The 21,341-nt window shown below is 47.6% G+C and overlaps 1 protein-coding gene across 1 annotated transcript in view; it reads left to right on the top strand.

Annotated features, from left to right (window-relative positions):
- Positions 1-726: 726 nt before the first annotated feature.
- The window catches only part of LOC142765373 (uncharacterized), a 192,974-nt gene continuing 172,359 nt past the window's right edge, over positions 727-21,341 (top strand). Inside the window, exon 1 of the mRNA XM_075866222.1 lies at positions 727-927. Coding sequence (XP_075722337.1) covers positions 727-927 — 201 coding nt within the window. The remainder of the gene's footprint in view (positions 928-21,341) is intronic.

Here is a 21,341-nt window from a genome sequence, read left to right as displayed (position 1 = left end):
TGTGCATTAACACTCAAGGTTGGCTAACGCGAAAAAAATTAGAGCTTCCGAATTCGAAAGTTTGGAATACCTCTCGTGGGCACCAATGGAAGTGCCTAAACATAATCCTAGTGTTGTGAAACCGGCTTTACAAAATCGATAGAATGGATCGTACCCACTTTCTTATGTTGCGATTTATGACACATGGATCCTGCCCTGCAGTGGGCGTAATCAGGCGGCGGGTGGTGTATATTCACGCCTACAATTTTTGTTGTTCTTTTTTCGTTCTGTTATCGGAGCGCTACCTTTATTGTTCCTCATTTTTCTTCCATGTTCACCCCATATCTCGGCTCATTGACCAAATGGAATAAATTAAAGGAACCTTTTCTTGTGGGTTAAGAATTGGTCCTTTGAGCAAGATCACAGAAAATAAGGTATCTGCGCAGCTGTCTTTCATTTCAAAATTTTAAGTTAGCACAATAAATTTGTTTTTTCTACTGCGTCATTCATTCCACACATCTACACAAGTCGTATGTGACATTTTTTTGTTTATAATATATACGTTTTTTCGTTAACCTCAGCGTGGGCGTGAGCCATTCATAAAAGCGATCACCATAATCAATTCACATTTGACAACTTGATCACAGTATTGACGTTTCCCTGTGCTCCGTCTGCTGCCTTCCGTTTCATGGTCGATGCACGTAGTGGGTTGTTCCATCCTACCACGAGTTGACTAACGAACCTACCATGCGCGGCAGCCCTTCGCATAGCTCAGAGAAGCACACGCCCCCGAGTCCTGAACCAGCGGCCGAAGCGGCAGTGCCGGAGCCTGCCGCGGTGCCACCTGCCGGGCATGAACCTTCAGCGGAGGACGCTGCTAAGCAGGCAGCTCGCGAGGCCAAGAAGCGAAGGCGGCGCGTATCCCGTACGTCGAAGCATAAGGTCAAGGTGAGCGAAGCGGTCTCGTTTCACCCAAGAACGTACGATTAAATCGTAACAAGGGAATATCTCACATGGCTGCATAAATAAGAGGCAGCGTCGCAACTGACAAAAATGGGCAGATCCCGCGTACAGAGGGAATCGATGATATGCGAAGTACGAATGAGAAATGTTGACATGTCACTTACAAATCAGCACAACGTTACGCGCTGGAGGTAAATGATGCCGTACATGACTTTCATGTCACCATTATCATATTTGAATGTGTCATTTACCTTCGTCATCTATTCACATCACGTGATACTAAATTTAGTATATGTCGAGCTAGCAAAACGGCCTGAGCACACTATGAGCATGGTATGTTGTCAAGTTCTTACATGACGCGCGTGTGCGCGTGTCTGGATTATTATGTTTGCACCAGTCATATATCTCTTCATCTATTGACGTCACGTAACACCAAGTTTGGTATACGTGGAGCTAGCAAAACGGCCGCGAGTGCATCAAGAAGGGCCCAATATACTCCAATGTAGCGTTGACGTGCTCGCACGCTGGGCACAGTGATGCTACGTTAGCAAAACGTGAGCACTTTATAGTCTGACGCCAGGCACGACCAGTGCGACCAGCGTCCGTCGGTGCAGCTCGACGGCAACCGGCATGGAATGCAACATGCTGCGTTTCGCGCCGATGCGTTAACCAGACGACACTGCGTCTCCCTCTTTTCGTGACGGAGGGGCACCGGCATGCTCGAACACGTATACGTCAAAGCAACGCAGCGCGGCGGGCGCCTGCGAGTACATGGCAGGACCGGTGCCTGCCATGGTAACACCAGAGTGAGGCGACCAAATGAACGCCGGCGAGCACGCGCACAGCGTCACGTCGATATATTATGGCGCCTTGACTGTGGCATGTAGTCATGCTCTCACATCACAAGCATTTCATGATTATCATGATTGCTACATACCTTCGTCATCCATTGGCGTCACGTAATACCATATTTGGCATATGTGAAGCTAGCGAAATGGCCGTGAGCGCATCATCAGTGTGGCAGGTGGTCATGTTGTTACATGACATGCATGTCGTGATTATCATGGTTTGATGTGTTATTTACTTATGTCGTCCGTGCGCGTCACGTAATACTGACTTTGGTGGATGTGGAGCTAGCGATACGGCCGTGAGCGTTTCATGAACGTGGCATGTAGTCATGCTGTTACATGACAGGTATCTCATGTTTATGATGTGTGCACCAGTATCATACCTTCGTCATCCATTCACGACCCGTATTATCGAATTTAGTATATGTGACACTAGTGAAATGGCCGCGAGCGCATCATGAGCATGGCATGCAGTCATGTTACATCAAACGCAAGTCATGATTTTCATGTTAGGGTCGGTCGCTTGTGATCGTCATGCAATCGTGTAAGACCATAACAGTTTTTCAACATGCCATGTGAATGAAATCACCGCAAGAGCTGCAGGACCATGAAATGTAAATCATGACATTCATGACATGTTATTATTTTCGTGTTATGACTTATCAAATATGTTCCTCATAAAGTCATGTTATGCCATACCAAGTTAGTATTGATACCATTATTGAAACAGCCAGGAGAGCTAAAACTCGTAGGCGACAGATAGATAGATAGATAGATAGATAGATAGATAGATAGATAGATAGATAGATAGATAGATAGATAGATAGATAGATAGATAGATAGATAGATAGATAGATAGATAGATAGATACGGTGTCAATGTCACCAAAGTTTGCCTAGAAATGCTTCGGAGTTAAAAAATTGGCAGATCCCACGGACGGTGGGAATCGATGATATGCGAAGCACGAATGAGAAAGGTTGGGATGTCATTTTAAAATCAACACACCATTACGAGTTGGAGGTAAATGATGCCGTACATGACTTGCGTGTCATGATTATCATGTTTGAACATACGTTTACCTTCGTCATCTATTCACGTCACGTGATACCAAATTTACTATATGTGGACCTAGCAAAACGACCGCGAGCACTCAATTAGCGTCCTATGTTGCCATGCTCTTACCTGACACGCGTGTTAGGATTATCATGTTTGCACCATTCATAAATTCCGTGATCAATTGACGTCACGTAACACCAAATTTCGTATATGTGGAGCTAGCGAAACGGCCGCGAGCACATTATGAAAGGCTCAATATCCGGCAATGCATAGTTCACGCATGCGCACGATGGGCGCAGCGACGCTACGGTAGCAAAACGCGAGCACTGTATAGTCTGACGCCAGGCGGGACCGGTGCGACCAGCGTCGGTAGGCGCAGCCCGACGGCAACCGGCGCGGAATTCGCACCGATGCGTTACCCAGACAACACAGCGTCACCCTCTTTTCCTGACTGGGGGATGCCCGACGCGCTGAAACACGCATGCGTCAAAGCAATGCAGTGTGGCGCACGACTGCAAGTATATGGCGAAACCGGTACCTGGCGTCGCAACGCCAACGTGACGCGATGGAAGGAACTCCAAGGAGCACGTGCACCGCGTCACGTCCTAACGTATTGGCGCCTTGACTGTGGCTTATAGTCATGTTCTCAGATGACAGGCATCTCATGATTTTTATGTTTATCATGATTATTATGTTTATCATGATTATCATGTTTATCAGTCACATATCTTCGTCATCCATTGACGTCACGTAATACCAAATTTGGCATATGTGAAGCTAGCGAAACGGACCGCGAGCGCATCATGAGTATGGCATGTAGTCACGTTGTTACATGACACGCATGTCGTTGATTGATTTGTGGGGTTTAACGTCCCAAAACCACCATATGATTATGAGAGACGCCGTAGTGGAGGGCTCCGGAAATTTTGACCACCTGGGGTTCTTTAACGTGCACCCAAATCTGAGCACACGGGCCTCGACATTTCCGCCTCCATCGAAAATGCAGCCGCCGCAGCCGGGATTTGAACCCGCGACCTGCGGGTCAGCAGCCGACACGCATGTCGTGATTATCACGTTTGGATGTATCATTTACCTATGTCATCCAATGGCGTCACGAAATACCGAATTTTTACATGTGAATCTAGCGAAATGGCCGCGAGCGCATCATGAGCGTAGCATGTGGACATGTTGTTATATGACACGAATCTCATGTTTATCATTTTTGCAGCAGTATCATACCTTCGTCAAGTATTCATGTCCCGTAATACGTTTGGTATAAGTGAAACTAGCGAAACGGCCGCCAGGGCATCATGAGCGTCGCATGTAGTCATGTTGTTACATGACACGCATCTCGAGATTATGTTTGCACCAGTCACTTACCTTCGCCATCCATTCACGTACTCTAATACCGAATTTGGTACACGTGACGCTAGCAAAACGGCCGCGAGTGTATCATGCACATGGCGTGTAGTCATGTGTTTACATTACACGCATGTCATGATTTTCATGTTAGGGTCTGTCGCTTGTGTTCGCCATGCAGTCATGTCATACTATACAAGTTTTGCAACATGCCATGTGAACGAAACGACCGCAAGAGCTGGAGGACCATGAATTGCAAATCATGACACATATGACATACATGTTACGATTTTCATGTCATGACCAATGGAATATGTTCTCCATACAGTCATGTTATGCCATACCAAGTTTGATAGCGATACCATTATCGTAACGGTCGGGAAAGCGAAATTTCATAGATAGATAGATAGATAGATAGATAGATAGATAGATAGAAAGATAGATAGATAGATAGATAGATAGATAGATAGATAGATAGATAGATAGATAGATAGATAGATAGATAGATAGATAGATAGATAGATAGATAGATAGATAGATAGATAGATAGATAGATAGATAGATAGATAGATAGATAGATAGATAGATACGCTCAAAGTCGCCGAAGTTTGCTAAGAAATGCTTCGAATTTAGAAGATAAATCTAGATAGCGATACCACAAAGTGAACACTAGTAACATTAGCTGAAATTGTACGTCACAAAACCACCCTATGAATATGAGGTATGTCGAAGTGAAGGGCCGCTCCAGAAATTGTGTTGTTGTGGTGTTGTGCTGAATTGTGCTCAAGGTGCGCTGACGTCGTACTGTACACGGGCCTCTGCCATGTTGCGTGCCTTCAATTGCGAAAACCGCGGCCGGGATCGACAGCGTGAACCACCGAGCGCCATAGCTGCAACACAGGATGTCGGACAGGCGATAGTTTAAACAAGCCTATAGATTTCCTTGTCGGGCGAATCCGTACACCATACTTTGTGTGGAACAGTAAGCGAAGAAAATAATTCCTGTAGCAGGTACACGCAGAGAAAGAAAGCGTGCTCGACTTGCGAGTGGTTCATTTTCTAACACAACACGCCGGCAGACAAGACAGAGCATCCGTGATAACACAAATAGCCTAATTTAAAAGTGAAGTATCGGGCTACTCGCACTCATTTAGTGGAAATCATTTTCTTTGCAAAACAATTGAGAGGAGTAGGCTCACCACGGAATGTTTTGTTAAAAGTCAGCGAGAAGTTGAATAAAAAATTGATAAAGGTGCCGGTGATAGATACATTGTGGCATACAACGCGCAGCGCAAGAAATTCGCAGTCCTTCGGTATGTGCATGTTTTCACCAACTGCCTGAAAAATGTTGCGTCATGATATGACGTCAAAGTGGTAGTTTCTGCACCGAACAAGTTTTCCCCTTTATGTGCCGAAGAAGACCAACGTGTCGAAAATCGACAAATCGCCCAGAAAAATAAGTGCAATGTAAGTCAATTTCAAAATTTTAAATCTTGTACCACCATTTCTGTCTACCATATACCTCTTTCTTGCAATCGTGTAAACGTAGGCCAAACACGACGTTCCCTAAACGTTGGACTTAGAGAGCATTATAGTTCTTTGGAAGCCTACTCTGGCCCTAATTTGGCCGCCTTTGCAAGAAACATGGCATTGCAACGCTCTTCAGTGAAACTTCACTGCTGTTTCCCAATAATTATTGAAGAGCGCGGTAACTGATTGAGGCTTTGCTCATTCACAAGGAACATGAGCCTTGCGTCAAGTGTGCTCTCTGTTGCTTGACCTAAACAGCATTTTTAGTCTTTTAACACGGGCGTGCTATAGTTGATGGGACCTAAGGTTTTGTTGATATGGGTCCCTCTTGCTCCCCCCCCCCCCCACTTTGCCCTGTCTTGCTTTATGCTGGCTTTTATATTGCCTTGGGGTGCTATGCAAAATGACCCAAGCATCTCGTGCATACAAGATTTTTCTGAGCTCGCCCTATAGTATACGGCGGCCATGGCATGAAACTGCGCGGAGCACGTGATAGCAACGCTGATAAAAAAGGCTACCAGAGGCGCTATGCAAAATTGCCCGGTTCTCACCCTGAGTTCCACGAAATTAGGGATGATTCCGAGCTCTGGTGACACCCCCGTATGAACGAGCCAACAGTAAGCAATAGTCAAATTCAACCCAGAGTGCTCTGCGTTTTATCGGTTACGATGGAACCATTCATCGCGTCAAGGACGGTCGACTAAGTTGGACGGTGTTTTCAAACCCGAGGCACCCACTTTCATTTGTTTGTTGTTGCACTGAGTGCAGAAGTGCATCCACAGAGTAAGAGTGTCAGAACCATTTCGTTATAATGTTTTTAGATACACGGGTGGTTTAAATTTATTTTGAAGCTTTTAAAGCCTGCATTAGGCCTACTTTAGAATAAGCAGCATGGTGGCCGCTGAGTTCATGTACCAGCCGAGCATCTTCCAAGGCCCCTTATTAATCATCATGGTCAGCCTGTACATTATAGTGCGCTGCTCGGCCGGTCCACGTCATCTTTGTTGTCATCGCTCGCTGTTTTTATCGCACGTGCAGCTGGCTAAATAGCTTTTTGGATTAATGGTATACATAGCTAGTTAGACCATGGTATTATATCACCATGCTAATTCCACCAAGTCCTATTAAGGACACGTAATTACGCCACTTGTTAAGGAGGCACGTGGTCCCACTCCGGCCGCAACCACTCCGCCTTTTACGCATTGTTTGCGGACGCACTGGGCTCACCGCGCTTCACAAAGAGAACTAAATTGGGTTAATTCAGAAAGCTTATTATCCCCTCTTGGAAATGACATTTCACTATATTGCCTGGTCGGAAGCGGTAGCTAGTAGCAATGAAAATAGTGTGAGCAACAAAAGCATTTTCCCTGTACAAGCCTTCGTTGTTCTACGAATACGGCAAACTATTCAACGTAACAGTGCGGAATTACCTGTGCCTTTAGATGAAGTGCCAGTGAATGTTTATATGAAGAGATATTGGACATAAAGTTATTAGTAATTTTTTACGTTGCAATAAAAATGGTCAAAACAGTGAAGGTTTGTGTAGAATTATCTTTTTTTTCTTTACATAGCAGAGACATATTATTTAGTGGCTATGTAGACTACATTACACTTATTTTTCATACGAAGTCGCTTAGTGTTTTAACGAAAACTACATGAATTATTATTTTGTCATTGGGGCAGTTTATGACTGTACTTCCTCTCGCATTACCGATGAAGTGACAAAACTATACTCGCTGATACTCTAAACTTCTGCATAATGAAGCAGCAGGTCCCTTTCTGTGATTCTATGAAAAGAAAATTCTTTTCTCTTTATTAGGGAACCTACAAGACAGCATTGAATATAGCAAATTTTTCTGCTGGCCAGTCTTGCAGGATCTCGCTCTTGTTCTTTTACACGCTAACTACCAAAGAGTATTGCACATTGGTAGATGCATATTGTGTCTTGTATCTATTTGTGCTCACTAACTTGACCACTCTGTGCTTTAGACTAAATATTTTCAATGAATCATAAATATCACGGGCGTTTTTTGGTGGTAGCTCTATCAATTAAATGAAAAATCAAGTTGTTTTATGTGAGTTCAAACGTTCGCCGAATGTGGGGCAATTAAACCTAATGAAACGGGTAAAACAGTTATGGATCATATTTGCAGGATTCATAGTTTGCCTCGCAAGGTAAGTCTAGTTGCCGCACGCAAAAACACCAGAGGAGTGCTTAGTAATGAATCCTTTCCACTCGCACCACGTCAGCAAGTGGGGTGGTGTCATGAAGTTGTAAATGATTTCAGTACGCTGGAAAATTGTACGTTCGTCATGCGTCCGCAGAACCAGCGTTCCCCGCAGCGTCTCTAGTAATGTACATTCCTTCGTGGTTGGGCTGCTCGTATTTTGCGCGTTTCTTTCAGCTTTTTTTCATGTCTGTGAGGTTCGAAATTGTGAAAGGGAGGACACTGACATGCCTTGCGAATGATACGCATGTAGTGCCGCTTCAAAGGGACACGGTGTTTTTTTTTCTTTCTTGCTTTGCATAAGAACACTGTAAAGATTTCACGCACTCCACAAAATACAAAAGTACCACATAATTCAATGAAGAGCCGTCAGCTTTGAGCTGACTATTGGCCAATACTTTGGCATTCGTACCTATTTTTTGATGCTCATTGTCCACTCTGGCACATACTCTTGTTCCTCCACCACTTCATGAAACTGCCACACTTATTCCGCAGAAATATTGTCACACAGATCGCACTTCTACACCCGCATTTTCTGTGGACGTTCTCAATTCTTGTATTTGCCGAGAATTTCAGAGTAAGCCTGTATGGTCAACGAAGAATACCCTGACTTCTACGCCCATGAGAATGACCACATTTAAAAAATAGTACTGATACATATACTGTATACCACTGACGAACATTTTCGATGCGAAGATTTTTTTTTGCGTAGTGCAAGCGCCTTTGGCGTCTATCATAGTAGCTATATATACATTTACATATCTATCTATCTATCTATCTATCTATCTATCTATCTATCTATCTATCTATCTATCTACCTATCTATCTATCTATCTATCTATATATCTAGCCGCTTACGTCCGGGTGCTCTCGTGATCACGTGCACAAAAATTAGGATAGGAGGATAAAATAATTTCATGGATAGGACGCCATAGTCAAGACATGAATGCTTTCATAATCACGTCACGTACGCCGTCAAACAGCTCCCACCAGAAAGTGGCACAAACCTGCGAGAGGGTATGTGCCACTGGTATGCGAGTATGTGCCACTGGTTATCGGCACTTGGAATCTACCCAGCAACAACGAGAACACATAGGAGCAGAGAACACATAGGAACACATAGCAGCAGAGAAACGACATCGGCAACGCTAACCCGACGAATGCAAAGAATAAATGTCAAGGTTTCAGAAGGAATCGAACCCTAGCATAATACATGGCAATCAAGCATTCTATCACATAGCTATGCGAGGTGTCAGAACTATTTTTCAAATAGACCCTAATGTTCGTAAACGTTAATTGTGGTTGCCGTGCTGGCTGTTCACTTATATCACGATAACATATGCACTCCTTTGATACAGTCGTGATGGTGGGTTAACCTCAGTTGTAGTTAGATGCCATTCGCTGAAGTCGATTTATGCAAGAGCGTTCAAGGGTGCCATCAATGCGAGCACCAGCGCTTCATATCAGCTTATCGCTTCTGGTGTTGCTAATACTCATGCTCCCCGTTGACATCATCACAAAAGTGCAAAAAAAGTCAATATACAAACATCTGCAACGTGTGTCTGTGCCTGCAAGATTTGTACATATATTTAGCGTCATTTCATGACCTATCGCGATATAACATTTGCAACATGGTCACCTTCCCTACGCAAGCTTAGCACAACGTCGATTATTAGGGTGCGTAGGATATGCCGCTTTATTTGAAATGCGAAGTATTTTTTAGCGAGCTTCGGCGCCTTTGAGCGTATGTATCTATCTATCTTGCCACCTACGAGTTTTGACTCTCCTGGCCGTTTGAATAATGGTATCGATACCAAATTTGGTATGTCATAACATTACTGCGATAAAAACATATTTGACGAGTCGTAACATGAAAATCATGATATGTATGTCACGAATGTCATCATTTACATTTCATGGTGCTGCAGCTCTTGCGGTGCTTTCATTCACGTGATAAGTTGCAAAATTGGTATGGTATGGCATGGTTGCATGGCGAACACAAGCGACAGACCCTAACATGAAAATCATGACATGCGTGTCATGTAACAACATGACTACATGCCACGCTCATTATGCGCTCGCAGCCGTTTCGCTAGCGTCACATATACCAAATTTGGTATTACAATACGTGAATGAATGGCGAAGATATGTGACTGGTGCAAATATGATAACATGGGATTCATGTCTTGTAACAACATAAATACATGCCATGCTCATGATGAGCTGGCGGCCATTTTGCTAGCTTCACTTATACCGAATTTGGTAATACGATAGGCTAATGGATGACGAAGGTATGGTACTGGTGCAAACATGAGAAACATGAGATGCGTGGCATGTAAAAATATGACTACATGCTACGCTCATGATGCGCTCGCGGCCTTTCCACTAGCTTCACAAGTACCAAACTCGGTATTACGCGACGCAAACGGACGACATAAATAACTGACAACTCCAAACGTGATAATCATGACATGCATGTCATGTAAAAGCATGACTACATGCAGTACTGATGATGTGCTCATGGCCGTTTCGCTAGCTCCACATATGCCGAATTTGGTATTACGTGACGCCAATAGATGACGAAGATGTGTGTCTGGTGCAAACATGATAATCATGAGATGCGTGTCATGTGAAAACATGACTACATGCCACAGTCAAGGCGCCAATAGATTTCGACATGACGTGGTGCGTGTGCTCACAGGCGTTCGTTTCGTCGTTTCACGCCGATGTTGCCACGCCCAGCGCCGGTCCTGCCACATACTCGCAGGTGCACGCCGCGCTGCGTTGCTTTGACGCATGCGCGTTTCAGCGCGTCCGGATTCCCTCCGTCACAAAAAGAGAAAGACGCAGTGTTGTCTGGGTAACGCATTGTCGCGAAATGCAGCATGTCGTGCCTGTTGCCGTCGAGCCGCGTCGACGGTCGCTGGTCGCGCCTGGCGTCAGACTATATAGTGCTCGCGTTTTGCTAACGTAGCGTCATAATAAAGGGCACAATATACTCCGACGTAACGTTGACGAGCGCTCAGGCTTGGCGCAGTGACGCTACGCTAGAAAAATGCGAGCACACGACAGGTTGACGCCAGGCGCAACCGGCGCGACCAGGCTACATTTCGTGCCGATGACATTACGCAGCTTACCCAGACAGCACTGCGTCTGCCTCTCTTCGTGATGGTGGGAAGCCGAGCGCACTCAAACACGCATGCGTCAAAGCAACACAGTGCCGCGCACGCCTGAGCGTATATGGCAGTCAAATCGGCGCCTTGCGTGGCATCACCGGCTTGACATGACGAAACGAACGCCGGCGCGCGCGCGCCGGGTCACGTCAAAGTGTATTGGTGGCTTGAATGTGGCATGTAGTCATGTATTTCGTGACACGCATCTCATGATTATCTTGTCTACACCAGTCACTTACCTTCGTCATCCATTCACGTGACGTAACACCAATTTTGGTATATGTGAAGCCAGCGAGACGGCCGCGAGTGCATCATGAGAGTCGCATGTAGCCATGTTGTCACATGACACGCATGTCATGATTATCAACTTTGAAGCTGTCATTTACATGTCTCATCCGTTCATGTCATGTAATACGAAGTTTTGTACATGTAAAGTTAGCGAAACGGCTGCGAGTGTATCATGAGCTTAGCATGTGGTCATGTTGTTACATAACACGCATCTCATGATTATCATGCTAGCACGAGTCACACATCTCCATTGCCCCGCCGCGGTGGTCTAGTGGCTAAGGTGCTCGACTGCTGACCCGCAGGTAGTGCGATCGAATCCCGCCTGCAGCGGCTGCATTTCCGGTGGAGGCGGAAATGTTGTAGGCCCATGTGCTCAGATTTGGGTGCATATTAAAGAGCCCCAGGGGGTCGAAATTTCCAGAGCCCTCCTTTACGGCGTCTCTCATAATCATATGGTGGTTTTCAGACGTAAAACCCCACATATCAATCAATCAATCGCATCACGAGCGCGGCATGTTTTTATGTTGTCATGTCATGTTGTTACGTGACACGCTTGTCATGATTTTCATGTTTGGGTCTTTCGCTTGCGTTTGCCATGCAGTGATGTCACACCATACCAGTTCTGCAACTTGTCATGTGAACAAAACCACCGCAAGAGCAGCAAGACCAGGAAATGTAAATCATGATATTCATGACATACTCGTCATGATTTTTGGTTATCACCAGTCACCTATGTTTGCCATACATTCATGTTATGGCTTACCAAGTTTAGTATCGATACCACAATCGAAATGGCCAGGAGAGATAGAAGTCGCAAGCAGCTAGATAAATAAATAGATATATGCATACATCGATACGCTCTAAGTCGCCGACGTTAGCTAAGAAATGCTTCGCATTTAGTAGGCGTCTTCCTGCTGGTTAGCAGAAGCGTAAGAGAAAACTGGATTCTGTAACTGTTTCGCTCCCAGAAAAGTTACGCATTGATTGATGATTGATATGTGGGGTTTAACGTCCCAAAACCACCATATGATTATAAGAGACGCCGTAGTGGAGGGCTCCGGAAATTTAGACCACCTGGGGTTCTTTAACGTGCACCCAAATCTGAGCACACGGGCCTACAACATTTCCGCCTCCATCGGAAATGCAGCCGCCGCAGCCGGGATTCAATCCCGCGACCTGTGGGTCAGCAGCCGAGTACCTTAGTCACTAGACCACAGCGTCGGGGCTGGACTTGGGACATCGAACCCCACATATCAATCGTAGTGTAAAAATAGTGGGAGATACTTTTCAAAACCATTATATACCGAGCGTTTTCAAAACCATAAAACCAGAGCGTCGCGAAAGGCAACAAGTAAAACAGCAAAAAATAAGAACAAAGACAAACCGTGTAACGGGGTGCTTTTATTTCCGAGGCACAAAAAATAAAGATGAAAATAAATCATCATCAAGTTTGAGATGCAAAAAATAATCCGAGTAATTTTTAGTGCGAATGCATTCATTGCAAGAATTTTCGCTAGACTTCACAGCGTTTCACTTGATGTAGAAAACGTAGCATAGGAAAAGACATTCGTTGAACACATGACCATGGGCTCGGAGGTGTGGCTTTATGTAGGCACCGTCATAATCTCTTATGATTTTCGAATATGCATAATCCCCTTTCACCCGCCCTCCCCCAAAGTTCGACGCTGAGCTTGATTGTACTGCTACGCAACAATCTGTGTGTTCGTGCGATTACGTTACATTTGTCAATCTGCTCTTGGCGAAAATGAAGAATTTCGTGAAACTAACACTTCGTGGGAGCTTAGCTAACCATTATTTAGGCAGTAGCACAAAGATGGTGAAAAAAAGACGGGAAACGGCGTGAACCAACTCATGGAATATCCCACGTCATTCCATATACTAGGTGGTCCACGTAATACTTATAAAAAGCTTTAGAAAAACTAGGGCTCTAGGAGCTTCTAACTCTTCTATATTGTTACGTGATTTCGTCTGACTGAAAGAAGGCATAGTGGGGCGTACCCAAGTAAGGTGCCTCAGACTGAGAGAAAAGAAGTGGGCGTTGTCATTGAGCTGCGTTGTGGCTGCGGACCGACAACTGTTATTTTCCACGTAACATTTTGGTGGAGGTGCTGGGTACTCTTCTGACAACGGAGCTACGCAGTGGACGCCTCCTTAAGTCTGCTACCATGACTCCGGGTGAGGATACGGCTTCGCCACCTACATCAGCAACGACAGCAACCCGGTACGTCGCCCTAACGCAACCCCGTGATCCCGGTACCTTTACTGGAGAGGACAACGTGAATGTGGACAAGTGGCTTAGCATGTACGAGCGCATCAACAAGCAATATGGCTGGGACCCAACCGTTATGCTTGCGAATGTCATTTTCTATCTTGACAAGACCCCTCGCACCTGGTTTGAGACCCACGAGCACGAACTCACAAGCTGGGAAATGTTTAAACAACAGCTCCGCGACCTTTTTGGCAACCCGTTTGGTCAACAACTTGATGCCCGAAAGCAATTGGCTGTCCGTACACAGACGTCCACTGAGCCCTACTTGACTTATATTCAAGACGTCTTAGCGTTGTGTCAAAGGGCCGATCCCAACATGACTGAGGCGGACAAGATTTCGCACGTGTTAAAAGGAATCGCCGACGATGCGTTCAGCCTGCTTGTATTTACCAACGTAACGACCATCGACGCCGTGATCAAAGAGTGCCGCCGTCTCGAGCAGGCGAAGAGTCGACGCATTTTGCAGCAGTTTCAGCGCCTACCAGACACCGCGGCAACGTCGTCTTGCGAAGCCACTCCTTGTCATCCGTCTACAACCGAAGACGTGACGCGCATCGTCCGACGTGAACTCGAGGCAGCTTACCCGGCTGCCAACAAACTACCGACGTTGCCCGACGCCTCAACGCCAGCTGTCGCCTTGATCCAGGCTGTTGTCTGCCAGGAATTCACTAACCTTGGTATCCTGTCCACTGCATCCACACTGGATAATACTGGTCCCTCGATAGCTTCTGTGGACATGAGACGTCGCCGTCCGTACTCTATTCGAACCAGCAACCCGTCTGAATGGCGAACAGCTGATGATAAGCCAATCTGCTTCCGCTGTGGTCGCGCAGGACACATCGCTCGTTACTGCCGCAGTCAATGGCCTTCTATGTCTTCTGGCTCGTACCCCGCTTACAGTAACTCATTCCGTCCACCAAACCACCGTTATCCGACCCGCACTCAGTCTACAGCATTTACTGCCCCTGAGGACTACGGCCACCCTGCCCCGTCGTCGCCACGGCCTCAAAGCCGCCCTTCTCGTTCAAACACGCGTCGCCGCTCTCCCTCGCCATCGTTAAACCACCGCGCGTCCCCGGAACACTAGGCTGCGCAGCTTCTGGAGGTGAAGCTGCCCTGTCGACCTTACCCAAAAATCCTCTGTTGCCCTTACGTTTGAACCGGAACACCCTAGAAGTATACGTTGATGGTACACCTGTTGAAGCTTTGATAGATACGGGCACTCACGTCTGTATTATGAGTTCGCGTTTTCGTCGTCGCATGAAGAAGGTCCTCACGCCCCCCTTGACCAGTGTCGTCCAAGTTGCAGATGGTGCAAAAGTCCCTGTCGTCGGTATGTGCACAGCTCAACTAACCGTACCGGTCATCAAGTGGTCGTCCTTTTTACTGTGCTTGAAACATGTCCCCACGACCTCATACTAGGCCTCCATTTTCTTGCCGCCAATTCTGCTCTGATTGATTGCTCCGCTGGTGTGCTCCGCCTTGAACTGCCACAAATCAGTGCCGCCCCGTACCAACCTACATGCCGATTACAATGCAGCGATTTTGTTCGCCTGCTCTCGAAAACTGTGACGTACGTTGATTTTCTGTGCTCACCAGCTGTGCCCGACGGTGACTATTACGCTACGCCTCTCACCGACGTACTCCTTGCGCACAATGTTTCAGTGCCCTATACGGTGCTCAGCATCACAGATAACAAAACTTGTCTACCTCTTGTCAATTTCGGCTACATGAATCATGTGCTTCCACAAGGCATTTCTGTGGCCCACCTGTGTCCGTTGCTCGATTCACAAATTGAAGTGCTTGCCATAGACACACTTGCTTCACCGCAGCGCACATCACTCGCAACACATTCGGGCAGCCGTCAAATTGTAGACATTATCGCCACTGATCTTCTGCCTCCGCAAGTTGAAGCCCTACAACATCTTCTCGAGGCCTACCAGGATATTTTCGATTTTGGTGACCGACCTCTTGGGCAGACGTCCTTTGTCCAGCATCGCATACACACAGGTGATGCCAACCCTGTTCATCGCCGTCCCTACAGAGTGTCTGCTTTTGAGCGGAGCATAATTCAGAAGGAGGTGAACAAGATGCTAGCGAAGGACATTATTGAACCATCCTCCAGTCCCTGGGCATCCCCGGTGGTATTAGTTAAAAAGAAGGACGGATCGTGGCGATTTTGTGTGGACTATCGCCACCTTAACAACATCACCAAGAAAGACGCATACCCTCTGCCCCGCATTGATGACGCCCTTGATTGCCTCCATGGTGCCGCCTACTTTTCTTCCATCGATCTTCGTTCTGGTTATTGGCAGATTGCCGTGGACCCCATGGACCGATAGAAGACGGCTTTTGTAACACTCGATGGCCTCTACCAATTCAAAGTCATGCCTTTCGGCTTATGTAATGCCCCCGCCACCTTTGAACGAATGATAGACTCCCTCCTCCATGGATTCAAGTGGTCTACGTGTCTTTGTTATCTGGATGACGTGAGTGTTTGCTCCCACTTTTGAAGCGCACCTTGAGAGACTGTCAAAAATTCTTTATGTATTCCGTCTCGCCGGCCTTCAGCTGAATTCATCTAAGTGCCGGTTTGGTCGCCGTCGCATTACAATACTTGGACATATTGTTGACGCTTACGGTGTACAGCCTGACCCAGAAAAAGTTCGAGCTGTGAAGGACTTTCCTATTCCGAAAACCGCCAAAGACCGCCACAGGTCGTCTCGCCCGCTGGGCACTCCGCCTCCAGGAGTATTCTTACACCGTAGTGTACAAATCAGGAAAATTGCACAAAGATGTGGATTGTCTGTCACGCTACCCTGTGGTCGACTGCGATCCTACGAGCGCTGATTCTGTGGGCTGCGTCCTTTCCATCTCCCAGCTGCTTCATCTCGGGGACGAGCAGCGTCGCGATCCGGATATCAGCCGCCTAATACAACAGCTCGAATCTTCACCGCAAGACGCTTCCGTTCGCATGTTTACCTTAAAGGAGCACACCTTATATCGGCGTAATTTATCGCCCAATGGTCACGACCTACTTCTGGTCATACCAAAGCACCTGCGTTCTACAGTCCTACGCGAGCTCCATGACGCGCCAACCGCGGGTCACCTTGGTGTCTCTCGCACATATGTACGTGTGCGCCACCGCTTCTACTGGCCTGGCCTTTCACGTTCTGTACGTCGCTATGTCAACGCTTGTGAAATTTGCCAGCGTCGCAAAAAGCCGTCGGGACTACCTTCCGGATATATTCAGCCCATCGACATCCCATCGGAGCCATTCTTCCGTGTTGGTTTGGACCTTCTCGGTCCCTTCCCAACATCCGCCTCCGGAAACAAGTGGGTCGCGGTGGCTACGGATTACGCGACCCGTTATGCAGTTACGCGAGCCATGCCAACAAGCTGCGCTACAGACGTCGCTGATTTTCTACTACGCGATCTCATTTTAGTGTATGGAGCCCCTCGTCAACTGCTGACAGACCGAGGCCGTACGTTCCTTTCGAAAGTGGTTGACGATATCCTGCGTTCCTGCTCTACCCAACATAAGCTCACGACATCGTACCATCCCCAGACAAACGGGCTTACAGAACGTTTAAACCGCACCTTGACAGACATGCTATCGAAATACGTCTCGGCCGACCATCGTGATTGGGACCTTGCACTACCCTACGTGACGTTCGCATACAATTCCTCCCGGCATGACACTGCCGGGTACTCGCCATTTTATCTTCTGTTTGGACGCGAACCAACATTGCCGTTAGATACCTTCCTGCCAGCCGCTGCGCAGTATACTTCTGAATATGCACGCGACGCTATTACCCGAGCTGACCATGCTCGTCAGCTTGCCCGCAGCAGATTAATGGCGTCCCAAGACTCGCAGAAGCATCGTTACGACGAGCGGCATCGCGACGAACACTTTCCAACAGGCTCCCTCGTTCTTCTTTGGTTCCCTACGCGACATGCAGGCCTGTCAGAAAAACTTCTCTCTCGTTTCACGGGCCCATACCGCGTGCTTAGACGAGTGACCGACACTACATATGAAATTGTCCCTGATAATCCATCAACCTCTTCCGCTCTGCTTCAAGGGACATCGTCCACGTATCAAGGCTCAAGCGTTACCACACTGCTCCTGCTGTGGCCCCGTAAACTCGCCGGGTCGGCGCTTTTGCCGCCGGGGGTCGTGTTACGTGATTTCGTCTGACTGAAAGAGGGCATAGTGGGGCATACCCAAGTGAGGTGCCTCAGACCGAGAGAAAAGAAGTGGACGTTGTCAGTGAGCTGCGTTGTGGCTGCGGACCGACAACTGTTATTTTCCACGTAACAATATTATTGTAAATCATCTGTTAAACTGATCACCAATAAGAGGCACTTCATTTAGGTAACCCTTATATTGTAGTTGGAGATTGTGAAACTTAGAAAATAACCTCAGGATCCTCTGGTTATCTTGTCCTGAATTGTGCCTGGCTGTTTTTGTAGCGTAAGATACATTGGTTGAGGTTGAGCAGTTTCGCGTGGCCCCGCCACGGTGGTCTAGTGGCTAAGGTACTCGGCTGCTGACCCGCAGGTCGCGGGATCAAATCCCGGCTGTGGCGGCTGCATTTCCGATGGAGGCGGAAATGTTGTAGGCCTGTGTACTGTTGCGACGCGCTCCTTCGACGACCTTACGAAGGGCGCCTCGAAATCTCACCGCTGCAACCACTGTTTCGAAAGACGGCGACGCCAACACGGTCCCGAAGGCGCCACTGCTTCGAACTCCGCCGGGAAGGTCACCCGCCGTTTGGTAGCGTAGGTTTCTCAGCTCGCGACTGCTTCTGCGCAGAGCTGATAGACGAGCGGACGAGACGACGGTGAGTTAAACAAGGTTTATGTACAGCATATATACAGAGGCGTCACAAATTCGGCACTGGGGCCGACAGAGACGCGAAGAGCCGAGCTCTTCTCTCTTACACATAGCTGTACTTTCAAATGGGTCTGCCCTCAAATAGGACTGCTGCGACACACATGTCTGCTCTCCAACACGTCTGCTCGTGACGCGCCGCAGGGCTTCTTTTATATGCACCAGGTCCAACCCAAATGTGTAACCAGAAGCACCGCTGGTCGTCAGGTCAGACTCCTCCAATGGGGTCGCCGCTTGGCCGCGTCATTCTTTCTCACCGAATCTGGAGAGGCTGCGCTGCAGGTGGCTGCACCCAAGGACGAGTGACGTCGCCGCGCATTGCGTCAGACCCCCAGACATGAAGACGCCGGTTGTTTATTCGACGGGCTCACTTGCTGAGGTGACTCACTGCACGTGCACGCCAGAAAGGCGCCGTCGCCTGTTGATGCCGTTGAGTTGTTCGCGTCAGGCGGACTCGCGGGCTGGCCTTGACACAGATTGCCTTTTTCAGAGGCACGAACGTTCGCTGTCGACTCGCAGGAATAACAGCACCCCCGCCGCCAGACAATGTGCCGAAAAGACGAGCTGCTTCCACGTGGCTCGGATGTCAGGCGCGCTCGTTCGCCAGGTCCCTCCAGGTTCGTCTCCAGGGCCATGGGGAGAATGCAGCTCCAGACTCTGTTCCGGGAACACATCTCATTCTTGAGGACGGATCCCAGCTCCACTGGCTTGTCGCCACAACTTGCCGACCAGCTTCGCTCGTCTCTGACGATCCTTGGTTTAAGAACTTGTCGATCTTCTGCAACTTCTGAAGAACGGTTCGACAACAGAAAACACACGACACAAGCAAGTGCCCTCGGTCACCCGACAGAACACCAGACAAAGTATAGTACAACATATACCTAGCTACGCATCCATCGGAATTTCTTTCCCTCTACATCAAGAAGCACATGTTGGACACAAGACTCTTAAAATGACAACTCAATTTTTTTAGACGTACAACTACGTAACGAATTAGAATACAACATAAAGCTGGCTCGTTAAGATCACTCTGAACGAGAGCGCTCAGCAAAAGGTCGTGATGAGGTCAAAATTTTGCCCCGAATCGCCAGCGAGAAACCGAAAGATTGAGAGGGTACTAGCTAGAACGCACTGCTCAATGCACCTGCATTAGCGTTAAGCTTTCCCTTTTTTTTAGCGAACGTCAAAGTCGTGCAATTGGAGCATCATGCTCAACCTCAGTAACCGGCCACTTTTAGGCGACGATACCTATGCGGTACCAAGAGCGGCTCACACTTGCGACGTTGCACAGGGGAACAACGATACGGCTTGCTACGGATTGACTCTTCACCGCTTAGCTCGATATCGTGTTCGATCACCCTCGTGTTTCCGGGGCGGTCCGAAAACACGTCTCCAAACTCGGAAACAATCCTTCTCAGGTCCTCCTTCCGAACTTCACTTAACATAGGCTCTAGGTTTATCTGCTCCCATATCACTTTCGATCCCCCTTCGATTACCTCACAAGAACTAAAACTTTCTGCTCCCTCTTCCTCTGAGGAATTCAACAGCTGATTTACGACCGCTTGACGTTCAACGTATGGTTTCATCAAGTAGTAAATTTTGTTCGGCCGCCTTCCCAATTTCACTTCATAATTCGTATCAGAAAGCTTCGATATTATTTTGGCGGGCCCTTCCCAATGAACCTCAAACTTGTTCTTTTTGGACGGCCGCAGCAGCATTACCTGACTTCCTACTTCAAAAGCGCACTTCTTTAGCGATTTCTCGTAGTGCTCCTTCGACAGCACTTGTGCAGCCTTCATGTGGCTTTCCCCTAGCGCTTTAATCGAGAGGTCCTCACGCTGCTCTCGAATGAGCGTCTCTGGATTAACCCTTGACAGCTCACTCCAACTTTCCGCTATAGGCGAGCGCGTTGCAGCCCTCTCGCTCTGATTCAATGGCGCCATGTCGTCTCCCCCTGCTACGGAAACTGCGCCGGTCGCTTCGGCGACGGGCCGCTCGCGTGACTGCTCACATGACTCACGCAGAAAATTTCCTCTCTGAGGTTCAGTCGACCCGCCGACAAGGTCACTTGAGAGTTCACCGCATTTAACAAGATCAAGCTCCTGCGAAAGCTTCCGCGCTTGCGATCGCGTGAGGGCCATGTACGCTAAGTTGGGGAAGAACGATTTACCCTGCTCTTTGAGAAGCTGCTCTGAGTTGTTGGAGAAAAGATAAAGAAAACGATAGGGAAGCGCGGCAGACACAGCCGCTTCGGTGCGAAGCTTACCGAACGGGCCTTCAATGACAACCGTAGCGATTGGTAAGCAAGCACTTTGCTCCTCGGCGACTTGCCTCATCCACGCGCATTCTCCTGTAAAGTCATCCGGAGACACCAATGAAGGATGAACAACGTCCATGGTTGCCGCTGAGTCACGAAGTAATCGAAACGTTTTCCCATTCACACTAATTTCTTGGATATACGGCTCTAACAACCGCATGTTCTTTTCCGATTCTCGGACTGTTGCGAAAGCAAACTTTTCCTGACAGTTTATCGCGATGTGCCCTTCTTTTTTGCAGCTATAGCAGATTAGCGGCTTCCGTTTGTTTTCCGATTCTGGGATAGTTGCAAACTTTTGCTGACAGTTTATCGCGATGTGTCCTTCTTCCTTTTTGCAGTTGTAGCAGATTAGCGGCTTCCGTTTGTTTTCCGATTCTCGGATAGTCGCAAACTTTTGCTCACAGTTTATCGCGATG

Source organism: Rhipicephalus microplus, chromosome 1 (genome assembly GCF_043290135.1).
Source record: "Rhipicephalus microplus isolate Deutch F79 chromosome 1, USDA_Rmic, whole genome shotgun sequence".
Lineage (NCBI taxonomy): Eukaryota > Metazoa > Arthropoda > Arachnida > Ixodida > Ixodidae > Rhipicephalus > Rhipicephalus microplus.
This window is presented reverse-complemented; position numbering and strand designations above follow the sequence as displayed.